This window comes from Silurus aristotelis (assembly GCF_946808225.1).
Source record: "Silurus aristotelis genome assembly, chromosome: 14".
Classification (NCBI taxonomy): Eukaryota; Metazoa; Chordata; class Actinopteri; order Siluriformes; family Siluridae; genus Silurus; species Silurus aristotelis.
In genome coordinates, this window is record NC_139587.1 from 14,192,093 (window position 1) to 14,217,729 (window position 25,637).

Sequence of the window (25,637 nt, forward strand, 5' to 3'; positions counted from 1 at the left end):
CATCCCATTACTCATCCTCATATAACGATCTTGTGCTCTCCCCGAAAAAGTCTTTGATCTTACCTTCGGTAACTGCAAACAAATTTGGGAAAACCATTGGGAAGCTGTTCTTTTCATTTCTAATTGCTTATCTGGCTTGCTTGGTTTGATTTCTCTTTTACAATGTCAAACACATTTGTCCATTTTAATCCACTATGTCCACTCAGCTAATTGTTCAATTTCTTGTCATTTTAAGACTGGACAACTGAAACTTACCATACAGCTTTTGTGGCTGATCAAGATTACAGCTACAGGACTTTGTTGTTACAGTCCCTCCACTGGCTTCCTATAGCTGCCCACATCAGATTTAAAACACTGATGCTTGCCTACAACGCTGAATACAAAGCAGCACCCATGTACCTCAAAGCCTTTATCACACCTTGCACCATAATGTCTCCAGTTGTCTAATCATTGTATATCCAGTTATCTTTAAATTATGATAATACCTTTTTCTTCTATAAGTTAAAATAGCAATTTACATACAAAAAGATTTGTGGTCTGGTTGCTTCTCTTACTATAATACTTCTACAACATAGTTTTTTGGCTGATGGTATTATTAGTATTTGACCTAGTTAACTAGTGTCAGGATGAATTTATTGATCGAGACTTCAAACTACTTCAGTAAGCCAGTATGGATAAGAGCATCTGCCAAATGTCAATATTGTAAATAAAAAAAAAAAAAACATTTTATAATGGCAGAACAAAAAGGTCAAAACACACGTAAAAGGGTACTTTATGTAAATAATTAGCTAAGCAGCTAATTAGTATGCATTCTTTCATAACGCATATTTACTATTATGTCAACATAAAACTATTTTTATGCTTTTTCTGAACATACAGTATGGCCGAACTTAACAGTTTGATCTGACATACTGATCACATGTTTGCACACAGTGTCTGGTTTATGGACAGAGACTGTGTTTAATACAAACCATTGCTTGTTTTTTGCACAAGTGATTCACACACATTCACACGCACACACACACACACACACACACACACACACACACACACACACACACACACACACACACACGCATCTATCTATCTATCTATCTATCTATCTATCTATCTGTCTGTCTGTCTGTCTGTCTGTCTGTCTGTCTGTCTGTCTGTCTGTCTGTCTGTATGTATGTATGTATTTTTTTTTCACTGCACCCCTTGCTAATTTTTTTTATTATCTTCTCATATTTATGTTTTCACTCAGGATCTAGTCAAATTGTCATGTCAGATCTAGTCAAATATTGGTTCTGGTTGGTTTTGTATAATATTAATTTTGTCAAGTTTTTGGTTGAATTAAATTTAGGTTGAATTGTAATTTTTCCATACAGCATGTATATATTGAAGTAAAATCTTGTTTCTCCAAGGCCATAGTGATGCACATAAAACAGAACACAAGGCCACATAATATGCAAATAGATATTGTGCATGATTGCAAGGCAATAAGTATAGAGGGCAGTTAATACCTAAAAAGAGCAATGAATACACTGGACAACAGAACAGTGTTGTGCAAGAAACATTTTTGTAAATTATTGTGAAGTGTAACAGAAATGCAGCAGTGTTATTGTCTGGTGCAACTTTGTAAAGTGCAGGTGTGCAGTGGGTTTAAGGCATATCGGGTTGTGTTTAAAAAAAAAACTGTTGTCTGAGTCTATTGCTAGTATCTTCTGCCAAATAGCAGGAGAGTGAAGCATTAATGAAATTGGTACAAAGTGAAATGCTGGTCACTTGTCGTACAAGGGTGATGGTGGGTAAAGAGACCACAATGATCTTTCAGCTGTTGTTCCAGTTTGTTGTAGGGTCTTGTGGTCAGAGACTCTGCAGTTCCTATAAAAAACGTTTAGAAGGCAGGTCAGGATGCTCTCTAATTTCCCTTTTTTTAAGAAGGGAATACGAATTGTAGTGGGAGTTGGCTTTCTTCTGTCTTTGCTGGATGCTTCCAGCCTTGGTTAGGTAGTGTTGAGAGTCTAGAAAATATCCTCTGGCACACAAGAAACCAGCATATTTCATATTTGATTGTGATTTGCAATGGTGGACAAAATACACAAACCATGTACTTTAGTAAAAGTAAAGATACAGAAGGTAAAATATTACTCCAGTAAAAGTAAAGTACTCCCTTTAAAAGAACACATTTGCCTTTAAATGTACTCAATGTACTTGTGGTATTCTCTTCATTTATTATTTAAGGCTGCAGTACAGCCCCGCTGACTTAAAACTTCACTCGCTACACTATTAATAAAAGTTTTTATCCACTTATAAAAAAAAATTTTTATTTAGCAAAATGTAGTTGAGTAAAAAGTAATATATTTGACTTTGAAATGTAGGGACGTTGAAGTAAATGTGTCACTAAACAGAAATATTTAAGTACAGATAAGCAAAAAAAAAAAAAGCTACTTAATCTGTTAGTCTTTGCCACAGATTTTGGGACCAACAGCTGAAAATGCCCTACCTAAATTTAAATGTTAACAGTTACTGATTACATGTACGTTGTTACTGTCCAAAAGTTGACTGAAAATAAAGAACAGGGAAACACCCGTGTTATGTTGGAGGTGGTGCTGCTAATCCTGATGGACTGGGGTCTCCAGACAAAACATTCAGCTGTAGAGGGAGGTGATCAAAACTTTTGTGATCTAAGCTTTTATTAGTTGTTGTAGGATGATTGTGTTGAATGCTGCACAAGTCTATAAACAACATCCTTACATAATTGTATTTTCTGTCCAGCTGAGTCAGTGAAAGGTGGCTGCTGGCAGATATGGTGTCATCTGTTTAGCAGCTAGGACAGTAGGCATATTGAAATGGGTCCAGTGTAGTGGGAAGGCTGCCCTTTAAGAGGCCAGTAGCCATACAGGCAGAACAAATACAATTTCTTTGGCACAGGGATGATAGTGGTTATCTTTGAAACACACAAGGATGATTGCTTGGCTCAGTATAGCGTTGAAGATGTGATGACATCTGCAAGCTGATTTGTAGATTCCCTGAGCACCCAGCCAGGTATGTTGTCAGGATCAGCTTTCCATATGTTAACTCTGGGCACAGTTTTTCTCATTTCTATTTAGACCAACAAAGTACTTGATTGATGGGTTTTGGGGTAGTCTTTTATCTCAGCATTATGTCCTCTGCCTTAAATGATGCATATCAATTGTTCATAGAAACTGGGAGCATGGTATCACAAGATACAATGTGTGCTCTTGATTATTTTTTTTTTATGTAGTCAGAGATTCTTTGTACATAGTTTCACTTTACCTTTCTAATTACATAGGACAGACAGGGCCTTATTGTGCACAAAGCTGCCTTGTCATGTGGATGGCTATCTTGACAGAAAGTACTGAACACATAATGCTATCTGTACCAAACACCCTCTTAACCTAACCATTTGGGTAATCAATAACAATGTCAAAAATATGAGCTAAAGTTACACACCTGTACTTGTCTTTAATTTGGTGCTTAACATTTTGAATGTGAACAAATTTCATTTTCCTTTTGCACAGGTAACAATTGGGTATACATTTCCATGTGAATATTCCAAGCTCTGTGTGGCCACGTTCAACAGTCTTGTTTTTATTACTAGAACAATGCATTCTCTGTAGCTATACAGCATTGCTGTTACTTTCCAAACAATGAATGCAGATTCACATATGTGAGGATCCGGTAAACCCATCATATCTGGCAGCAGGTATATCGAGTGCAAAAAATAAGTGATCCTTTAGCAGAGCCTTGTGAAACAACAAACTAATCCGTCCAATCAGAAATAGTAAGTCAAATAAGAACCGAGCCAGGAAAGCGGCTGTCTCCTTAGCTCCAACATATTTTAGTATAAAAGATTGAAGACCAGTAAGTAGTTATTCTTATTGATTTGGTATAGACTTTATATGGAATCTGTTATGTATGTTGTTCCTATTCATGTATAAAAAAAAACTTATAACATCGTATAAAACTGTAAAGGGCGGTATTCTGTAAATTACAGATGTAAAGTAGGCTTAGATTTTTCATTTTTCCCCATGCACATCACTAAGTCGCTGTTATTATTCCGCCCCCAAGAATATTTTCCTCATAGCTGCTTTGGACAAATCTCAGATAAAACAACTTTTTTAACTGTCCATTTTTTCCCTTTTTTTTTTTTTTTTGTAAACAAAGCCCAGTTAGCACAAGCAGGAAACAGCTGTTTGTGCAAAACCGAGAGCTGCATCCATGCATGTGTAAAAGCAACAAAAAAAATTTGTGTTTCTCTGTGCATCTGTATATGACTCAGGGGCCTCCATCTTCACAAAGTTGAATCTGAGGAATGACTACAACTTGTTCGCATCAGGAGGGGGATGAGTGAAAGACCGTATTTAACTCCCCCTTTGGATATTACGAGTACTTGGTAATGCAATTCAGCCTGACCAACGCTACTGCTGTGTTCCAGGCTCTGGTTAAAAATGTTTTATGGGACATGCTTAACAATTTTGTATTCATTTAACTTGATGAGATCCTCATTTTTCTCACTCCCAAAATGAACATGTCCATGGCAACAGGGGTTCAGAGGATTTGGCAACTCTTATAGGAGGTTTATCACTGGTTTGTTATAGGATGGTTTATAGCTCCATCGTGGCATCTCTTCCATCCCACTTCCATCCACCAGCTCTTCCTTTTGGGTTCTGAGTTTTAACAAGCATTTTTCCAGGCTCAAATAATTTTGAGCCTGGCCATGCCTGACCCCCCTCGACAATTCATAGTCTAATCCAGGGGTGAGTGCCGTCCTATCCCAGAGGGACTCCAATGATAACCGGCTTCACCCATGTGTCTTCTTCTCCCACTGCCTGAACCCGGGCCTGGTAGGAGAACGGGAGCTCCTAGCGGTCAAGCTGGCCATAGAGGAGGGGTGTCACTGGCTAAAGGGATCCAAGATGCTATTCATGGTTTGGACAATCTAAAGTACAAGAGTAAATGCCTTAACCCTGTCAGACTCGCTGGAGTCTTTTCTTTGCCTGTTTTTTGGGGTCTTCAAATAGCAAACCCGATACCCTCTCCTGACTTCACTCCTCCGGTGAAGAGGACACCCCCACACGAGCACTATCTCCCACCTTCCATAACAGTCTGTGCACTCTGGGCAATGAAGGAAAGGTCCAGCTGGCCACTTCAGGCTAGCCCATCCCTGAGGGTTGTCTTTAGCACAGATTCTTTGTGCCTGATCAGCTGCGCTCCCAGGTGCTCCAGTGATGCCACAACTCCCCCTTGTTCTGCCATCTTAGTTTTTCACGTAAACTGGCTCTGCATGAGCAGCTGTTCTGGTGGCCCACTGCTTGGTAAGATACCCTCCTTGCCCACCAATGCCACTGGACTCTCGCCCTTCCAGGTCACCTACAGCTACCAAACCCACATTGTTCTCCACCAGGAAGCTGAGGCATACATGCTTTCTGCTCTGACCCCGTTTCGGTTCACCTCAAACTACCTAGATTCCTCTTCCAGTGTGCCACCTACTGCACTCCAGACACAGAGAAAGAGGCCTCCAGTGCCTGGTGGACTGGGAGGCTTATGGACCTGAGGAATGCTCCTGGGTCCCAGCCTGCCACTTTCTGGATCCTGACCTCATAATCCATTTACATCTAGATCACACTGAGCAGTCTCTAGGGTCGTTTGAGCTGTTCCTGAGGCATTTACAATCATGGTCTCTTCCGGGTTCAAGGCACTCAATTCCGGGTGTTCAGTGCACACTTTTGGTTTACAACGCACACTGTGTTGATTTTCTCCAGGTGGGTGAGGGCTGAATGAAGAGCCATGGAAACTGCATCCTCTGTTGACCTTTTCAGGCGATAGGCAAACTGGTGTGGGTCCAGTGTAGGTGGTAGGCTCGCAGAGAGGTGATTCAAGACCAGTTTCTCAAAGCACTTTATAATGATAGGGGTGAGTGCAACTGGGCACAAGTCATTTAGGCATTTGGCAGCTGAATGCTTAGGCACTGGTATGATGGTTGTAGTCTTCAGGCATGTAGGAACCTTGGCTTGGGCCAGTGACAGGTTGAAAATGTCAGTGAAAACCTGTGGCAGTTGTCCAGCGCATGCTCTGAGAACATGTCCCGGTATGCTGTCCAGACCAGCTACCTTGCGTGCATCCACTTTGCTAAACGCTGAATAGATGTCCGTTGTTGAGCGTGAAAGTGAACTGTGGGCAGTAGAAGAGTCAGCGGATGAAGTGAAACGTCTATGCTTTGACCAAAACAAGCAAAAAGATGTAATTGAGTTCGTCCAGTAGGAAGGCAGGTGTCGGTTTGTAATGTAATGTGATGGTCTGGATGCCTTTCCACATCCGTCTGGGGTCAGAGTTGTGGAAGTGTTCTTCTACGTGGAGTTTGTATGAATGTTTGGCTCTCCTGATGCCTCTTTTCAGGTTGCCCCTGGCTCTGTTGTAGTTCTCTAGACTACTACTGTAGATTTAAAAGCAGCATATTAGAAAAGCATTTTACATGTTTGACAGTAGTGACATTGTCAATGTATGTGTTGATATGGTCCAAAATAGATGATGTGTAAATGTCCATGTCTGTGCAAGAGGCCAGTGTGGCCTGTGAGGCAAACATGTTCGAGTCAGTATCCTGAAACTGTTGCTGTAGAGAATCAATGGCTCCCTCAGGCCACACCTTTACTGTCCTCACAGCTGGTTTGATCAGTGGTGTGTAATTGGGTAGCATGAACAAAGAAAAGTGTTCAGACTGACCCAAGTGGGGGAGGGAAATGGCCCTGTATTCCCCAGGTATGTTTGTGTATACCTGATCCAGTGTGTTGTTCCCTCTGGTAGAACAGGAGATATTGTATTGAAATTTTGGTAGTTCAGATTTCAGGTTGGAGTGGTTGAAATCTTTAACAATGATGATAGCTCCTTCGGGATGTGCAGACTGCTGTTTGCTGTTTGCCACTCCAGACCCAAAAAAGTGCTACTTTCACCCGCCTTACACAACATATGGACTACAACCGGTGTCCCTGTGTAACACTCCAGGAACTCAGAAACAACCCCAAAAACACAATTAATGATGATCTGCGGCAGAAGCTACGCGACCCCTGCATGCTTCGAGAACCAGGCTTCCAGACCTCGGCTTATGCTAAGGGACCTACTCTACGGGACCATTAGCGAACTACAGAACACACACCCTGATGGATTGTTTATTGTTTATTTCAACCATGCAAATTTCAGGACTGTGGTCACAAAATTTTACCAGAATGTGGACTTTGCACCCCGAGGAAAAAGCACGCTGGATGTTGTTTACACAAACATTCTGGGCGCATACCGGGCAAAGCCCCACCCCCGCCTCTCTTACTCAGACCACATCTCTGTTATGCTGATCCCAGCTTACAGAGCACTCATCAGGCATTAAAGACCAGCTCGAAAGCAGGTGATAACCTGGCCAGCAGGATCCATGTCTGCTCTCCAGGACTGCAGTGACTGGGACATGTTCAGGAGAGCTGCAACCAACGGCAATTTAATCAACTTGGAGGAGTACACTTCAACAGTGACCAGCTACATGAGCAAGTGCATTGATGACGTGACCATCTCCGACTATCGTACCATCGTGCTCACACCCACCGTGATGAAGTGCTTCGAGAGGCTCGTCATGAGGCACATCAAGACCCAGCTTCCACAATCACTGGACACCGTGCAGTTCACATATCATCCAAACCGCTTCACGGATGATGCCATCTCCACGACCCATTATCTGGCCCTTACCCACCTGGACAACAAGGACTCATATGTACGAATGCTGTTCATAGACTTCAGCTCAGCATGCAACACAATCATTCCTCAGCAACCAATTAATAAGTTGAGCCTATTGGGCCTGAATACCTTAATCTGTAACTGGATCCTGAACTTCCTGACTGGGAGACCTCAGTCAGTCCGGATTGGAAAAAGCATCTCCAGCACCACCACACTGAGCACTGGGGCACCTCAGGGCTGTGTGCTCAGTCCACCGCTGTTTACTCTGCTGACTTACGACTGTGTAGCAATGCACAGCTCGAATCACATCATCAAGTTTACCGATGACACGACTGTGGTGGGTCTCATCAGCAAGAACAATAAGTCACCTTATAGAGAGGAGGTGCAACAGTTAACGGCTTGGTTGGATCGAACAACCTGTCTCTGAACGTTGACATAACGAAAGACAGTTGACTTCAGGAGAGCACAGAGTGACCATTCTCCACTGATTATTGATGGATCCTCCGTGGAGATCGTTAAGAGCACCAAATTCCTTGGTGCCTTCATCTGCCTGAGAACTTCACTTGGTCACTCAACACCAGCTCCATCACCAAAAAAATTCCAGCAGCATCTCTACTTCCTGAGAAGGTTGAGGAAAGCCCATCTCCCTCCCCCCATCTTGAGCACGTTCTACAGAGGGACCGTCAAGAGCATTTTGAGCAGCTGCATCACTGCCTGGTTTGGGAACTGCACCATCTCGGATCGCAAGACCCTACAGAGGATAGTGAGGACAGCTGAGAAGATCGTCAGAGTCTCTCTCCCCTCTATAATGGACATTTACACTACACACTGCATCCACAAATACAACAGCGTTGTGGACAACCCCACACACCCATCAGGGAAGCGGTTCCGAAGCATTCAGGCCATCACATCCAGACTGTGCAACAAGCCATCAGGCTTCTCAATACTGACCTAAAACTCACGCACACACACTCAACTGTGTGACTGATCTGTACAACCAGGACTCAAACACACTATTGTACTCACGTCACACATTCATGCCCATATTATATCACTTCATTACTACAAAATGTTTACATGCTATTTTTGCACAACTTTTTTTACTGCTGCTATTTCTTTTTTTTTGCACAAACCATTTTGTTTACATTTTGTTTAATTACAATGTTGACTCCTGTACTCAGTTCTCTTTTACACACTGCACTGTGTAACATACAGCAGGTTTACTGGCGGCTCTATTTTGTGTTTTGTGTATTTGTCCTACACTGTCTTGTGTTGTCTTTGCACTGTCTGTCTTGCACTGTTTGCACCAGGTTGCACACAATGCACTTTATGTGGCCAGGACACACGTTGTTTCATATCACTGTGTACTGTGTCAGCTATATATGGTTGAAATGACAATAAAAGCTTCATGACTTGACTTGACTTGACTTGGCCAGAATCCACTGCCGTCCTGTCCGCCCGGAAAACATTGCGACCCCCGAGCTCAATGTTGCTGGGAATGTTGTCATTAAACTGTAAAAATCATGACATTACATTTCTTAATCCACTTGTGAGATGTTATCCGGAGCAGCAGTTATTATATTTTGTTCAGGAGAGACCGTACATTAGCAAGGAAGATGCTTGGAAGAGAAGGTTGATGTGGGTTTAGCCTTAGCCCAGCCCTAATGCTGCCTTGCTTCCCCCTTCTTTGTTTACGATCTCGGCACCAGGGTCTCGCTGCCGGCCGAGCTGGATCAACAGTCCACGGTGTTCGAGCAATTTCCCAAGGGAGTTCAAAGTTCATTGAAAGTCCCTCTCTGTAGTTGTGACCGATGACAAGTTATGTGTGACGGCTGTATTCAATATGTGCAAGCCTGTTCTGAGTGAATAAACTTGCAGTTAGTGGAGAAAAACTACTGATTTGCAAAATCTGGAGAGACGCTGGGCCTCGCTTTGTGCACACACTGCCATCTTGGTCAATCGTTCCTATTATGAAAAGTGTATGATTAGTTAATGTTATTGGTGAGAAATATATACCACATGCACTGGTAAAACAAATAATGTACTAATCAAACAATTCTTTGATAGCTTTTTCATTTAATCCACATAGAGGTAATTTCACAGATATCATGAATGGGTTCTCTAAGATAATACTGCACAATAAAAATAGAGTTTTTAAAAACTAATATAAATTAAGGACATCTCTGTTTTGGTTAAATTCACATTGTACACACAGCCATTTGTTCTTGCAGTGTACACGCCTATAATTATATGTGCACTTAGTAATGTAACTTTGGCATTAACTGCTCACTTACTGTAATTCTGACAAAGGCCCATGATGAATTATACGACTTGTAACAACTTCTTCTTCTTTCAGCTGCTCCCATTAGGAATCACAACAGCAGATCATCAGTCTTCATACGATTCTGTCCTCTACATCTGCCTCTTTGAAACAAACTACCTGGATGTCTTTCCTCACACACATTTATAAACCTCCTCCTTGGCCTTCTTCTTTTCCCCCTTCATGGCGGCTACATGCTCAGCATTCTCCTACCGATATAGCCCATGTCCCTGCTCTGCAGACGTTTAAACTATCTCAATCCGGGCCCTTTTAATTTGTCTCCAAAATATGCGCTGTCCCTCTAATAAACTTGTTTCTAATCCTGTCCATCTTTGTCAGTCCCAATGAAAATCTCTGCATCTTCAACTCTGCCACCTTCAGCACCGCCTTGTGTCTTTCAGTCGAAGTTATACGACCTGTAACTGGCATTTTGATTTTAACTAAGAAATGTATATTTGTGATGTGTGTGTTTCATTTGTAGATCTCTTTCTGGCCGGATTGTTGGTGGTGTCTGGTGGTTCTTCACCCTCATCATCATTTCTTCCTACACAGCTAACCTGGCAGCCTTTCTCACTGTAGAAAGAATGGTCTCCCCAATCGAGAGTGCTGAAGACTTGGCCAAGCAGACAGAGATCGCTTATGGTACACTTGATGCTGGCTCAACCAAAGAGTTCTTCAGAGTAAGCAAGTGAATCCCACGGCAATTTATTATGCCAAATGCTTAAATTCTGAATCTTGCCATTTAAAACCCTGTCTAGCACTATATAATTCCACATGCAAAATCCTATTTAGTCATACATTTATCTCTGCAGAGATCGAAGATTGCTGTGTTTGAAAAGATGTGGTCCTATATGAAGTCAACCCCATCTGTGTTTGTAAAGACCACTGATGAAGGAGTGATTAAAGTTAGGAAGTCTAAAGGAAAATATGCGTATCTGCTGGAGTCAACAATGAATGAATATATTGAGCAGCGCAAACCCTGTGATACCATGAAAGTGGGAGGGAATTTGGACTCTAAGGGTTATGGTGTTGCCACACCAAAAGGCTCCCCACTCAGGTAAAGAACAGCAGCATTTCATCTTGCTTGCAGACTTGCTGAAAGTGTCTCTTGTTTTAATTCCAAAATGTAACTTTGAAGATTTGTTTAGACTTTTAAGTGTTATACTTCTTTGCAATTGAATTGATAATATAAATATGGCAACATGATTTTTTTCTTTAATTCATTACAACAAGACTGCAGCATGTAACTTCCATTGCTATGCAGCACAGTGGCATGTGTGGGTGGATGGTGGATGTGTGTGGGGGTTTTTGTGTGTGTATGTGTGTGTGTGTGTGTGTGTGTGTGTGTGTGTGTGTGTGTGTGTGTGTGTGTGTGTGTGTGTGTGTGTGTGTGTGTGTGTGTGTGTGTGTGTGTGTGTGTGTGTGTGTGCATGAATCAGCCTAGAACGCATGCAACTTTAACCAAGGGCTGAGGTTTTGAGAATTTATCTCAAGTGCTTGCATAAGAAAGGGTGGCATACTGTTAAAAAGCACTTGTGGTCAGCACCATGGCAATCAAGTATTCAAGCAATGAAAATGCATCAGTCTGAGTGTAGTAGAAGGCACAGTTTAGTGATTACCAGTATCCCTTACTAATTTAATTCCTGTGTGCATCCATTATGCAAGTTATGAATGACATTAAGATATTGATATTAATACTGTATATCAATCCACTCTGATGGCATCAATGTCTCAGTGTCATTCATTTTGTAGCACTACCTCATGACACTAACACACTACTGCAGATTGATATTATATCCAATTCAGTGCAAAAGGGGCTCAGAAGGGCAATTTAGAGCTGCTAAAATAACTTCAATAAACTCTACCTCCCTCTAATAAGAAAAGCTCCTTGGGGGAATGACCTCCTAGCAATTGTACTGTTATATTTAGGTCACCCTATAGAAATTTGAACATGGAGTGAAAGACAATGACAAAATGACATTGAGTACAGTATATAAAAAGGGCCGGTTTGCAGCATGCTATGCCATGCAAAGAAGAAGTTAATTTTTATTTATGATTTGACAGTCATCATAACTGTTAGGCGAGATTATAAATGAATGTACACTTGTTTACCTCCCTTTTGTGCCAAAATGGATGAAGAGATAGTTAGCATGCTCCTTGTGGGGCTATTTTTACTTAACTATGAGTTGCATGAGATACAGTCTGCCAGATATTCATCGCTCTTCACTGAGAGAGATTCTGAATAGATACTAAAAAAAATAAAAAATAAAAAGGAAATTTATGCATAAAGATGTGTACCTACACTTTTACCAGCATACAGTCTGTTGACCATATTAAAAGTTGCCACTTGATCTCCACGAGGTACAACAATATTATACTAATCAGAAATAGGTTATGCAGTAAATTTTTCTAGCAACCACATTCAAATTATGTGAATAAGATACATTATTACTTAAATATTTCATGTCGCTATTTAATGTACTTACAATGTAACTATTATAATACATATGCCTTTAACCTCAAAGGATGGACTTAATCAGGCTACACATGGTAATGGCTCACATATGACTAAGCAGGCAATATGCAAGGGAAGAAAATATGAAAGTAGCTTACATATTTGTAAAGCTTTACATCTGTAAATGTTTTTGTTTTGCATTTTCTGGTTTCTTTAGAATATCTATTCATTTGTTCTTTAACTATAACATTGAACTCACTAAAATGATATGGTTAAGGTATGTTATAAGGTATGAAAATATACAGATCTGGGTTGAACTATGTATAATATTTGCCAAATATACTAATGAGTTGTCCTAGATTAACAGGCTGTCCAAATGTATAGCCAAGTTATGGTCATTATGTATATAGTTTTCATATAAAAACAAAAAAACAAAAAAATTATTACTGTCAACAGAAAGTGTTTACTTTGTATGACAGCTTTCTGGGAGAAAATGAAAAAAACTCAATCAATCTCAAATAAATTATTTGTTTATTAGACAAATGTTTTCTCACAACACTCATTCCATCAAACTTTTTGGCAGTGTTGTATTTATTTCACTTATTCTATGCATAATTTTACACAATGTTATGTGTATGTTTATATAAAAAATATAAATATATATTTATATAAAATAAATAAATATATATATAAAAAGAATAAGCATTTACAGCTGTGTGTCACATAATGAATTAGCAGGGAGCGATTGTAAGTGTAGAAACCTTTTAATACTGAGCAATTAAAAATAAAACTGAACAATAAATGAAAATACCAAGAAACACAGACCATAACCTAAACATGAATCCCAATGAGAACATGTGGGGAAAATAATGAAAAGACATTAAATGGGGGCTATATGATGCTAGTGATTGTGAATTGAGTCAGGTGGCTTTTATTGTTATTTCAATTATATACAACAGCATGACATACTTTAGTGAGGTTCAGTGGCTGTAGGAAAATGTAGTATGTGTCTAAAATCCTGAAATGTTGTGCCGTAGCATTATCACAAGCAAAGAAGCAATTGTTTTATAAAGTTCTATGCATTTTGAATGCTCTTGAACATTTTAACTGTCTATATTTAGTAATGTAATCTAAGATAGAAAACTCAGATCCTGTGCTTAACTGAATGAAAAATGACTACAGGCATGAGCAAGATTTTTTTTTACCACATTATTTAATGCTGTGTTATCAAGTGTCAGTCTCTGCCTTGAATTGTGAATTGTGTGCAAGACAAGGATAAATGGGCAGTAAACATTAATATTGAACACATTTTTTTTAAATGTATTGGTATTTTGCCTTAAATGGTATTACATAATACATAATGCTATGTATATTACAGAGGTAATGTTGTGATAGTATTTGGCTCCTTTATCTCTGCTGAGAAGGGAACTATAAGCACTTTTATAAACAATGGTTTTAGCTTTCCAAATCACCAAAGTCTGCACTCTTTCTTTTTTCAGTCATGAAAGTGCTACAACAGTGACTGTAAGAATATAAACAGTGACTGTAAGCAGATCTGTGTATAAAATATTTAATATCTCTGTCCCATCTTTCACAAACCATGACCACCTACAACATTTTAGTCAATAGTTTATAAATTATGTCAAAGCTTTCCTTTACACTGGGTAATTACTATTTCCTTAAACTGCCTCTGACTACATTTTTATCTTATTGTTTCAAGAAACCGAGTGAACCTGGCAGTGTTGAAACTGAATGAGCAGGGCCTGTTGGACAAATTGAAAAACAAATGGTGGTACGACAAGGGCGAGTGCGGCAGCGGGGGAGGCGATTCAAAGGTCAGCCCAAATGTGACAAAACACAGTGGGTAAAAATCCAGCACCATAGGGAGGTGGGTAACCGGCAAGCACACACTCAGCCAGTAATCTGAATAAAAAACTACTACATGTACTAATACATGTTTTTTCTTTTGTTTGTTTTTTTGTATTTTTGACGTCACAGAGGTTTGAATAAATGTTTGATTTGACCCTGTTTAGTCTCATGAAGCGCAGCAGAGTGTTTTCAGCCTGCCGGTTGCCCAAAGTTATATCAGTGGGGGACAAGGGTACATGGCGTGTTAATGCATATCCTAACTGTTAAACTGTGGGATTATTTGTGTGGGTGTATGTGTTATAGTATATGTTTGTTAAATGGTATGGTAAATGGTATACATACTTGAATTAACACTGATAGGTGAATAGACTTGCAATATACTGGATATTGTGATTTTCTCATTAAACCTAAAAATAACACCAAACAGCCTCTACACAGCCACTGTTTAAAAAAAAAAAAAAAACATTTTTTTTGTTGTTGTTTTTAAACAGGACCTCTGCAGGCCCACATTAACGCAATTTACTCTTCTATGTCCTTTAAATGCTAGATTAAATCATGAGCTCATAAATGATGAAATTCATAAACCTAATGCAGTAGCCTCAGGGAGCACATTTATGCATGCTTTTACACAGATTTATGTTAATTGTGTTAGGTTTTAATTAGCACCACATAATATACTGCATTCAGAAGTTCTTTTGCACTGCACAGCCAGTGAAATTTGCTACATTTTACTCCTATACCTACTCTTATGTATTCCTTTTATGCCATTGTCTATAGTTTAGCTAAAAGAAATAAAACAAATGCTGGACAGTGCATAAATAATGGCCTATTTATTGTGTCAGAATAAAACCAACACTATGGTAACACTACAGATAGGCCAGGAAAGGTGACACGACTTTTTAAGGTTGCTGGTCACATGCTTCACCACTGCATGACAGACAGAAGTGACACATGCAGCCACCTGCATGAGCTAATCTCCTTTTTCCATTTTGATTGAGAGATAGCTGTTAGGCTTAGAGTCATTATAGTTTAAATGCCCTGATAATATTCACTACTGCTTATCTTCAATTTATTTTTTAAGTTGTAGGCTGACCTTCACTGTTAATTACACATACAGTATATAATTATATAAAACATAACCAAATATTGATTTTATATGCAATAGTGATAATAAACTAAAGTATTGAAAATGAAGACAAATACATTCTTAAAAGACCAAAGCATTGCTCAAATAGGTCTTCATTCTTTCTTACCATAGCTATCAAGTTTATTAAGTAGTGCTTGTGGATAGTGTATGTATAAGATCTTTCTGTGTGAGTAATACATAAGAAAATAAAAGTGAAAGGGTTATGGTTTGTGTATGTAAATGTATGTTGTGTGTTATTTTGTGTATTTGTGTGTGTATTGTGTGTTCCTTGAGGGAAAGAGATGCTGCATCAATTAACGCTTTGGGAACTTCCGCGTTGTTGTCTGGATCATGTGTGTACTCAGTCCAATGGAAAGCATAGAGTGAAACTGGTATTACCTTCTGAAAATGGATCGAAACACTGAAGGGATGCAATAGACACAGTGTCTCGTTCCCTCAGGGAACCAGGGTTACATACGTTACCTAGAGATGTTTCCTTTAAGGAACTCGAGCTGCGCCAACAATGCTTTAGGAATGAGAGTCCAATCACGCCAGACTGACCAGTCCCTTCTTAGTGTGGATGGGCACAGCTAGGTCGAAGGACTGAGGTGCCAGGAGTGGCACTAAAGTCAAGGCTATGAACCTGACAATCCAGTCCACCTGCTAAATGTCTGCTTCTTTGCAGGGACACACCTGAAAGGCACCTAGGTCAATGGCTCAAAGGGAGGCTCAGACAGGGCCTCCAAGACCATGGCCAAGTCCCACGCAGGCACTCTAGATACCACAGAAAAAACATGTCACCAATGGGTTCTTACTCTGCGACTGCCCCGTGAGAGGGGTGTTATAAGGTGCAATGGCAGACACGTAAACCTTCAGGGTTGAAGGAGCCAACCCATTAGCAAACTGTTACTGAAGGAATTCCAGTACTAAGCCAACCAGGCAGTTAACTAGTTTCAAGTGTTGTTGTTCACACCAAACCGTGAACAGGCGCCGCCTCACAGTGTACGACTTCCTCGTGGAGGGAGCTCTGAATTGGAGGATTCTACCACCTTCAGGGGCCATAGCCGCAGCTTCCACAGCTCTGGGCAGGGGTGACATACTGTGCCCCCTGTCTGAGAGAGATCTCGTGAATCTTCCTGAGAGGATGTTTGAAAAGGGATACCAGGTCTGAAAACCATGGCCTGCCCGGTCACTGTGGGGCCACCAGAAGTAGACAGACTAATTCCCAGAGAACTCGCTCCAGAACTTCCAGGAGCAGTGCAACAAGGGAAGAGTTGTCTAGCCCTTGAGGGGCTGGGTTGTTATGGAGAACCAGAGGGGACAGTGCTATGTCTCTTGAGTCACAAACAGGTCCACCTGTGCTCTGTAAAATCTCTCCCAAATTTTCTCCACTACCTCAGGGTGGAGGCGCCATTCTATGGGCCTTGGACCTTGTCTCGAGAGGGCCTCTGCTTCCTTGTTAAAGTGGCCTGGCATATACGTTGCTGTCAAGGAAAGCAGCTTCCCCTGGGCCCAAAGAAGGGTCTGACATGCCACCTTGGTGGTTGATGTACATGGTGGCCTGCGGTCTGGAAGGAAATGCTTCAATGCTTGAAGCATGGCCAGCATCTCTAGGCAAATAATATGCCATGTGTAATGGGGCCTTGCCCAGAGACCTTGGGCGAAGCGACCACTCATGACAACTCCCCACCTCTTGAGGGACGTATCTGTCGTTAGCGTTACGCAACGACCAGGAACTCCCAGCACAGGACCCTGAGACAGAAACCGGGGATCTCTCTACACATCTAAGGAACGTAGGGCTTGCTGCGTGACCTTGATCGTACGGAGTAGATTGCCCCTCCGAGAGAATCCTCAGGCTTTTCTCTGAGGACTTAGAGAGCTCCATCCCTCCTAGCTACGCTCTCAGACAAGCGAAACAGAGATTGTGCATATCCCCCCACCTGGAGCAGGGCAGGGAGGAATGCACGAATGAAGGGAATGCTTAGTTTCTTAGTCGCTTCATTTAATTTTTTTTACCACATTTACTATAGACACATACACACGTAGAGTGCTTTATGAACAAACAGAAGCTAGCGTCGGTTTTACTCCATGTGCATTTATAGCTTAGTGGTCGTGACGTCATCCTGCCGGTGATGCAACGCTTTCCATTGGATTACACAAGTAATTCAGAGCATGGACAATGCGGAACCGTTCTCAAAGCATTGTTGCTGCAGCTCGAGTTCCTGAAAGGGAACTGTCTGTTGTCCAAATTTGAAATGCATATTGTATTTGTGGTAGCTGTCATTCTTGCACTCGTTTATGCTACTCAATCTCGTTGTATAGGACAAGACAAGTGCATTGAGTCTCAGTAATGTGGCTGGAGTTTTTTACATTCTAATCGGAGGCCTGGGCCTGGCCATGCTGGTGGCACTGGTGGAATTCTGCTACAAATCAAGGACCGAGTCTCGCAGGATGAAGGTGGCTGCTTGGTCTGCTTTAAAGGCCACTTACGCTTGGCTGCACAGTTACAGTCTACATACAGTTTAGATTTAAAAAATCATTAAACAAACAGTATTGGAACACTCACACACAAACAACACACACACACACACACACACACACACACACACACACACACACACACTTCTATTTTAGTTTGCATTTTTGGTTAAATCTTTTGTGTCTTTTTTCTCCTTTTACACATTCCCCTCTGACTCTATGATTTTTCTCTCTGCCTTTTCACTGTGTTCTTTCGTCGCTGTATTTGCTCTGCTTCTTTCTTTTCTTTCACTTTCTTATTCTTTTTATATTACTGTTTTGTTTACTCTGGGTTCTGTCCTATTCACCCCACTGTGCACTTGTGAGTCTGGCTAAACAAAGCAGCCATGTAAAAGCACATAGCATAACCTTTGTTCCCATCCAAATAAAGAACAGATGCAGCAGATACATGCAACTCTTACTGCAAAAAATATTTTTTTCAATCTAGACTAATGACTGCTTATTATTCAGAAAAAGAGCGTATGTCTGCTTTCCCATAATTTGGTACTCAAAGACTTGCTAAATATGGCATCCACTCAGACATTCTCCTTAAATATATTAACTGCTTTCTCAGATTTTATCAAGATCTAATCTGTAACTATGTGAGATCTGATTCCAATTATGCTTATTTTAATTGAGCTTAATCTACCGGTGAGCAGTCATTAAATAACAAAAGCAATCTTCATTCTCTACATGCTGTCACTCGCATAAACATCATCTACAGATACATCAGTGTATGTTTTATGATCAATAACTCTATTATAGGCAATTACCCTAAATAACACTCCTAATGTAGTAAGAAAGCAATTACAAATTATAATGGGATATATTTAAATGTTTATGGTGGTAAATTTGATTAGAAGTTTTACATTTCACAGCCATTCATATTTCACATTAAGAACACATCTGAATTCTTTCGGACCAATCAAATTAGTCCTCATCAAGTGTGCAACTTAATCATCCCAGTGCACTGAAATGAAGTGTGATTAAATCATTTTAGAGATTTACAGATTACAGATCTACAATCACATATGTTAGCTGCCATTAAACACTTAAGGTTTCACTCAAGTTAACTGATAGCTCCTTTTATGCAATAAATTTTACAATGTTTTTTATTCATGAATGCTTTTTTGATAGAATTTTAATTTAAATAAAACAAAAAGACCTTAATTGTACCCACAGTCCGTATTTATTATTTTCACCTTTGGTATACCTGTATGAACAGATTCACCTAAAAAATACTTGTATATAGCAAGTTTAATAAGTACATAATACATGCCCTACACACATAGCAAATGAAGTTAAAAATTGTGCATTAGGGAAACGTATATTATATTATAAGTAAAGAGGGTTAGTGTCAACATGTAATTTATAGGTGTGAATCAGAAAATTCATGACACTTAATAATTATATAATTTAGTAATTGGTAAATTTGATTACAAGAAGCACCAGAAACTGCTGACCTAGATTCTGAATTTTAGGCAGTTTTGCAAATCAGAGAAAAAAAAGAAGAAAAAATCATACTTAACTCACTCTTTAATTTACAGCAACCTTGGACAGCACCTCATAGTCAGCTTCACTGCAAAACATTTTTTATCCTCTCCATGTTTACTTCCCTTTTTATAACATCATTAGATCTTGGCTAACTACAGTTTGCTGGATGTTGTTTTTCTTATATTGACTCACATTTGCATGACCTGCATAAACAAAGGCGTGTTTCATGTAAATGAGATATATTCGAGGGTAAAAAAACATTAAATGTTTATATAAAATATAACTAAGGGATTAGTGGGCAGGGGCTTGTTTCTACACAGTTAAAGCTGATTCATTATTTACAAACATACCACTCGTTTTGATGTTGTACAACATGAACCAGACACAGATTTCTGCAATTAATTCTGCACTCATTTCTATGCATTGATACATTTGAAGACAAATTATGCTCAGTTATCGGAAATTGATATGAACTGTAATAAAGCAGTGTCTGTTCATACATTTAACTGCCAGCATATACTCTGAGGTTCATGTGAATAGAATCAGCTAAATAACAAAAGTACATTTTTTGCAAACTTCCCTATAAATATATATAATTGCAGTGTATGACAGAAAATACCGAAATCAGTATGAAAAAGAATGAAAATGTACAGAAAACAGATTCTTTAACAAGTGGTGACAGCTCCTGTTAAATGAAAACACTAATTAGTATTGTGAGAAAAGCGCTGTAGTAATTCCAGTGGCAGTCTAACAATTTGTTTTAACAAAACAAACAAAAAAACTACTAATATTAATTTCGGTATTAATTATAAAAATATGACAATTTGAAATAATCATATGACATTTTGTAAATGTTTTCCAAACATAGGCACATTCCTTTTTACCTCTGCATGAGCTTCATGCTTTCTGTATGATGTTTCTGATATAATTTTCAATAAAAATTTAATTTGCAGAGTTGTTAGTAGAGTGCAATATCTTACATATGCTGTCAGTGCTGAGCACTTTATTGTGTAAAGAATTCCCTGTTACAGTACAGGTATTAACATTAGCTGTATCATATTAGTCTGTTTCTCTTGCTTCTATTCTACAATATATTACAATTGAAAGAAAGAAATGGGCAATTCTGAATAAGGTCCAATATACATCAAAATGTAAGACTTGCAGTTGTAGGGATTAGAGACATCTATCCCATAATTTCACTCCATGTGGCTATCCATGTGGCTATACCAAAGGTAGTGTTCAAAAGCTTTTTACAGTAACAGTATTCAAACATCAAGTTCCAATGTTTTTTCACATACTGATATTTACAGAAGGTGAAAGACTTAGGAATGATGCATTTTACAAAACAAAAAAAAGAAAAGAAAGATAATAAAAATCTCCCTGCAGTAATTACTCAAATATCATATTCCCCTTTATTTTATGTGGCATTATACAAAGATTAGATCTTTTAGCATTATTTTCTAAACCAGAAAATATGCAACACCCCCCCTTTTGTTTCTAACTTTGCCCATGTGTTCATCTCCAGCAATCCATCAATGATGCCATGCACTGCACCACACTGACCCGGATGAGTGGCAATGGCAGCGGTGGGGAGAACGGCCGCATCATTGCACATGACTTCCCAAAAGCTGTGCAGACATTACCGTGCATGAGTCACACAGCCGCCATGGGCCTTGGAGCCTCAGGCATGTGACTGGTACTACACAACTGAACAGGGATGCTCCATACTGCCAAAATGCACTCTTAGACTGCTCTCTGCAAAACCAACTACCCATTAAACGATTTTCTTCTATAAGAAAAAAAACCCCACATGTTTTGTTGGAGAGAAAAGAAGACAAGAGACAAAGATATGCAGTGCAATATGATGCTGAGGGGACACTTTTTGGTAGTGTTTCTTTACAAAATGTGTTAATTCCATACCAGTCTAACAAAGCTGTTTACTTCTGTCTGTAAGTGTGCAATATTTTGTTTTTACCACTGTTTTTAATGTTGTCTCCCAACTTATTTCCTCTAGGAAATATGTGGATTACAAACTAGGATCACATAAAATATGTGGTATTTTGCACATATTACTATATGGCTCATATGTTGTAATGACTAATAAAGAAAGTCTATTATATGGAGTAAACTTAAAAAAAAAATGCACATAGAACCTAGAACTAGTGGATAAAGTGGCTGATTTCCCTCCATCATTAACTTTGCTTAGCCTAATTAAAAAATACATATCAGATTGTCAATCTGTTAATAGTGTAAATAGTCTGAAGTGAATCTTAACCTGAGCAATGGGAGAGCATTTGTTGTTGATCAGTAGAGCATAGCATACTGAACATGTTAATTATCTTGCTGTGTATTTATCTTTTATTTTATTTTTTTCACCTCAACAACCTTGCATTGCTGCTATGCCTCATTTAAGGTGCCATACCTCATTTGTGCCAGGATTGACTTGGGAGTGTTTTGTGTCTTTGAATCTGCAGTTTCATCAATGGCACTTTCGGAAGGACAAGACACACTCTGCAGAGATAAAGAACGTTTTAAGTTTTTTTGCCCCAATCATTTGAATGTCATTCTCTGCCCTTAAAAAATAGTATTGTCATTTATTTATACTGTACACAGAGCCAAAGCTAAGAATTTTTGAAGCGGTGCTACAGTATAGGCACCCTTTTGATACAACATTCTTTTTTACATCAGCCAAGTGCAAAATGAACATTCCTCAACTGCCTTGTATGTCAAAAAGTAGGGTTGAGGGAGTGATCTGAAAGAGTTTAATTTTAGAGTCTGAAGTGTGTGTCATTTTGTATCTATGTTCTTAGATTGAAATATTAAGCAAATGCTGATAGATGTTGGCTTGCCTTTAAAATTCTCTCTCTGCACACATGCTTCAAGAAAGGTTCATCGATGTTTCCTTTGTTTTCGGTTGTTCTTATACTTACAGAAAAAAAAAGAAGAGAAAAAGAGAGAACAAGCACCAATATCAGTGGAATTTAACTAACATTTATGTTTACCTTGTGTTTAGGAAAGCCAGCTCTCAAAATAAGTTCCATCCTGATGCATTGAATTTGAAATAAAGGAGCTTCCCAGGGGTACTATGCTTTCACGCCAAACACCATGCTTCGTCCTCTGTGCAAACAAAGAGTGCTTTGTATTTCCCTAACTCTCTGTATCTAGCTCTCTTTGATGTCTTTTATGAAGGCGCAGGAGTTTGGGCTGCTTTGTGGCCTCATGTTTGAAACATATTTTATACACTGTCACAGATTTATAATGGCTGACAGAGACAATGAACAAAAGTATAGTAAGGAATTTTGAGTGGTGTGTGATTTGTTGTTTTTCATATGAACTGATCTGTTGAGGTAATGCTTCATTAATTTAAAGGGATACAGTTATTATAGAGATATGAATTTTTGAGCAGTTAGTTGAAATACTTTGTGTTTCTGCTTAATGGTGTATCTCTTTTCTGTGGTTTCCATGCAAAAAATGATATGTGCATACACTTCACAATGATGTAATTTCTTTTTTCAGTTTGTTGGGCATATGTAGAGGTACAGTATGGTTTCATACAAACAGTATGGATGGAAGCATACTAAATCAATAATGAGTAAAATGTTCAAAATTAAAAAAAAAAAAAAAACACTTTTCTAACCAAAGTCAGCTGTTGGTTATTGCTTTCTGTGTCCAAAACAGGAAATATATATTTTTTTATGATTGTCATTTTGTTTCCCTGTCCATTAGATTTTGAGGTAGCATTTGGAGTTTGTTGATCATTAGGATCCCTGCAGGTCCCCATTAGAAAAATCCAGTGATGCTTTCATCCAAAGCATTTTACAGCTGGGACAAACTCAATCCTAATTATAGAGTTGAGGGATGAAAGACTTGATCAAGAGCCCAAATGCAGTTCTTTGCCAGTGAGGCAGGATATTCCATTTATGAGGTCCTTAAGAAGCTTAACTGCTGAGCTAACACTTTTGCGAAAGACAGGTGCTCATTTGAACATGACAGAAGTGGTATAATGGTAAATTAAGCAAGAATAATAAATTAGCTTTGCCAAATCAAGACTGTACTAAAATGTAGATGTCATATTTAAGAAACATTCTTACTGTATTAAGTTTATAACAAAATAAATCATTACATTAACTTGCAGAAAAAACTCAATAATTATAATTATTTCTTATAAATGCTTTAATTTTAGTACTAACGTAATAAATGCTAAAACCCAAAGTGTGTATTTCACTTTTCTTCATTCTATTTAAGTGCTCTCAAAACTTTAAAACAAATTAAAATAATGTTTACTTGAACTGAATGGATTTTTTTGCATGTGCAAATCAGCACATGCTGACCAGAAGAGCATATGCATTTGCTTAACAAAAAAAATTTGCATTATGGGTTCTTTTCAATATTTGTGTTTCCTTTAATTTTCCTTGTATCTGTGTTTATTGTTATGATGATTATTATGAAATGTCTTGCAAGATCAGTTGTTTTCCATCTTTGTGTTTCTTTGTCAGTTGTATGGTTTGTGGTTCAGACTATAGGGAGGCTGATGTCCAGTGAAGTTCTATTTCTGGTGTTACTACCCATTTAGTAATAAAGATAATAAATGATTTGTGAAAGCAGATGTTTCCAAGAAAATAATGTTTAGATAATGTGCACTTTTTACAGTGTTGAGATTTACATAATTAATTTAAGCTCTCTTGCAAAAAAAAAATTATATGAATAAAATTTCTTAAAAGAAAGAAGCTTTATTTGCTTTATTTACACAATATATAACCACCTAAACACAAAAATTCATTTAAATGCATATTCAGAGTATATGAAAAGCTGACATTTTAGCTGTAACTATCACATAAACCTATATTCAAGGAAAATCACTGTTAAACAATGGAACCTGAACAGTACTTCTGATTTCCATTCACAAAACACAAACCACATGGCACTATGGCACGTTTTACTCTTAAAGAAAAGTGCTTTTTTCCTTACATGTAGACTTAGTTGAAAATATTGCAATAATAACACAGGATATGCATTATTACTATTTGTTATTTCTTTGTAAGTTCTGTCCATTAAAAGTAAAAAATTATCCCCAAAAATGTAAAAAACAGCTGTTTATAAGAAGGCAGATTTGTAGAGTTACAGTTTTACTCTTTTACAGCCTGTGCCTCCAAATTTTATACAACAGTACAATGACTGCAGTGTAACGCGTGCCTATGTGTGGGCTTGAACAGCATACATAATGAAGACACATTGTGGGGGTGTGAGATTGCAAGAAAGGATTCATGACACCTGCCATGAAGTGCTTTCATCCCACTCCCTTTCTTTTCTCACCCCCCCTGCAAGCAGTCACACTATGCATGGTGTCTCTCGCCCTATCTCTGCTGGCACCATATTCTTTTCATATCCAGCTGCTTTATGTGAGTCAGAGCATCGAGCCAATTCTACGCCACTTGGCATCACTTCCAGAGTCTGTGGAGATTACATACCCCCACATGCACACACACTCTAAAATGCTCTTACTGACACCTGTGCTTGCCGTACCTGCTGTGATGCACATCCATCAGTCTACCTAGCTTCCAATGCAGCGCCACTGGCATTTGGCTTGAATCAAATATAGGGAGTAATATTTGATGTAAATCTGATCTGACATGGTCAGCCCCTCATCACTGTCTTTACAGAAAGTGTTCAGAGAGCACACGATAGATGGATGAGAAAACATGCCATGCATTTACAAAACATGTCATTCAGTCATCTTACCTTAGAGCTCCTGTCTCTCTAACTGACAATTACTAGGCAGGCGACTATACCTGGTGTCGAATTGCATTTCTCTGTGTGTGCTTGTGCAGATAGAAATAGAAAGAGAAAAAAACAAGCAGGGAAGGGAACAGAAAAGTGACACACTGACTCATCAGCTGCCTGTTTATCACACCACCTTATCAGCTTAACGACAGAGACAGATTCTCTCTGCTTCCCTTCTTTGATGCGCTAATGCACTTAGATTTCACCTCTGTTCCAAAACAGCATCCATTCATGGTATTAATTTGTGTAATTTTTATGCAATGTTAATGTGCAGGTTCCGATTCAAAGCTCCTCCCAGATGGGAAAGTGGATGAAAGATTGGTTTCTTGTGAATGAAGTATAAACATGGTAAG

At 38.9% G+C, this 25,637-nt stretch overlaps 1 protein-coding gene across 2 annotated transcripts in view; it reads left to right on the top strand.

Annotated features, from left to right (window-relative positions):
- gria1a (glutamate receptor, ionotropic, AMPA 1a) overlaps nt 1-23,144 on the top strand; it is a 101,937-nt gene extending 78,793 nt beyond the window's left edge. For both annotated transcript variants that reach the window (XM_083560228.1, XM_083560227.1), the window contains exons 12-16: nt 10,524-10,722; nt 10,855-11,099; nt 14,218-14,332; nt 17,815-17,949; nt 21,029-23,144. In XM_083560228.1, the coding sequence (XP_083416354.1) occupies nt 10,524-10,722; nt 10,855-11,099; nt 14,218-14,332; nt 17,815-17,949; nt 21,029-21,196 (862 nt within the window). In that variant the 3' untranslated portion in view covers nt 21,197-23,144. The remainder of the gene's footprint in view (nt 1-10,523; nt 10,723-10,854; nt 11,100-14,217; nt 14,333-17,814; nt 17,950-21,028) is intronic.
- Nucleotides 23,145-25,637: the final 2,493 nt, after the last annotated feature.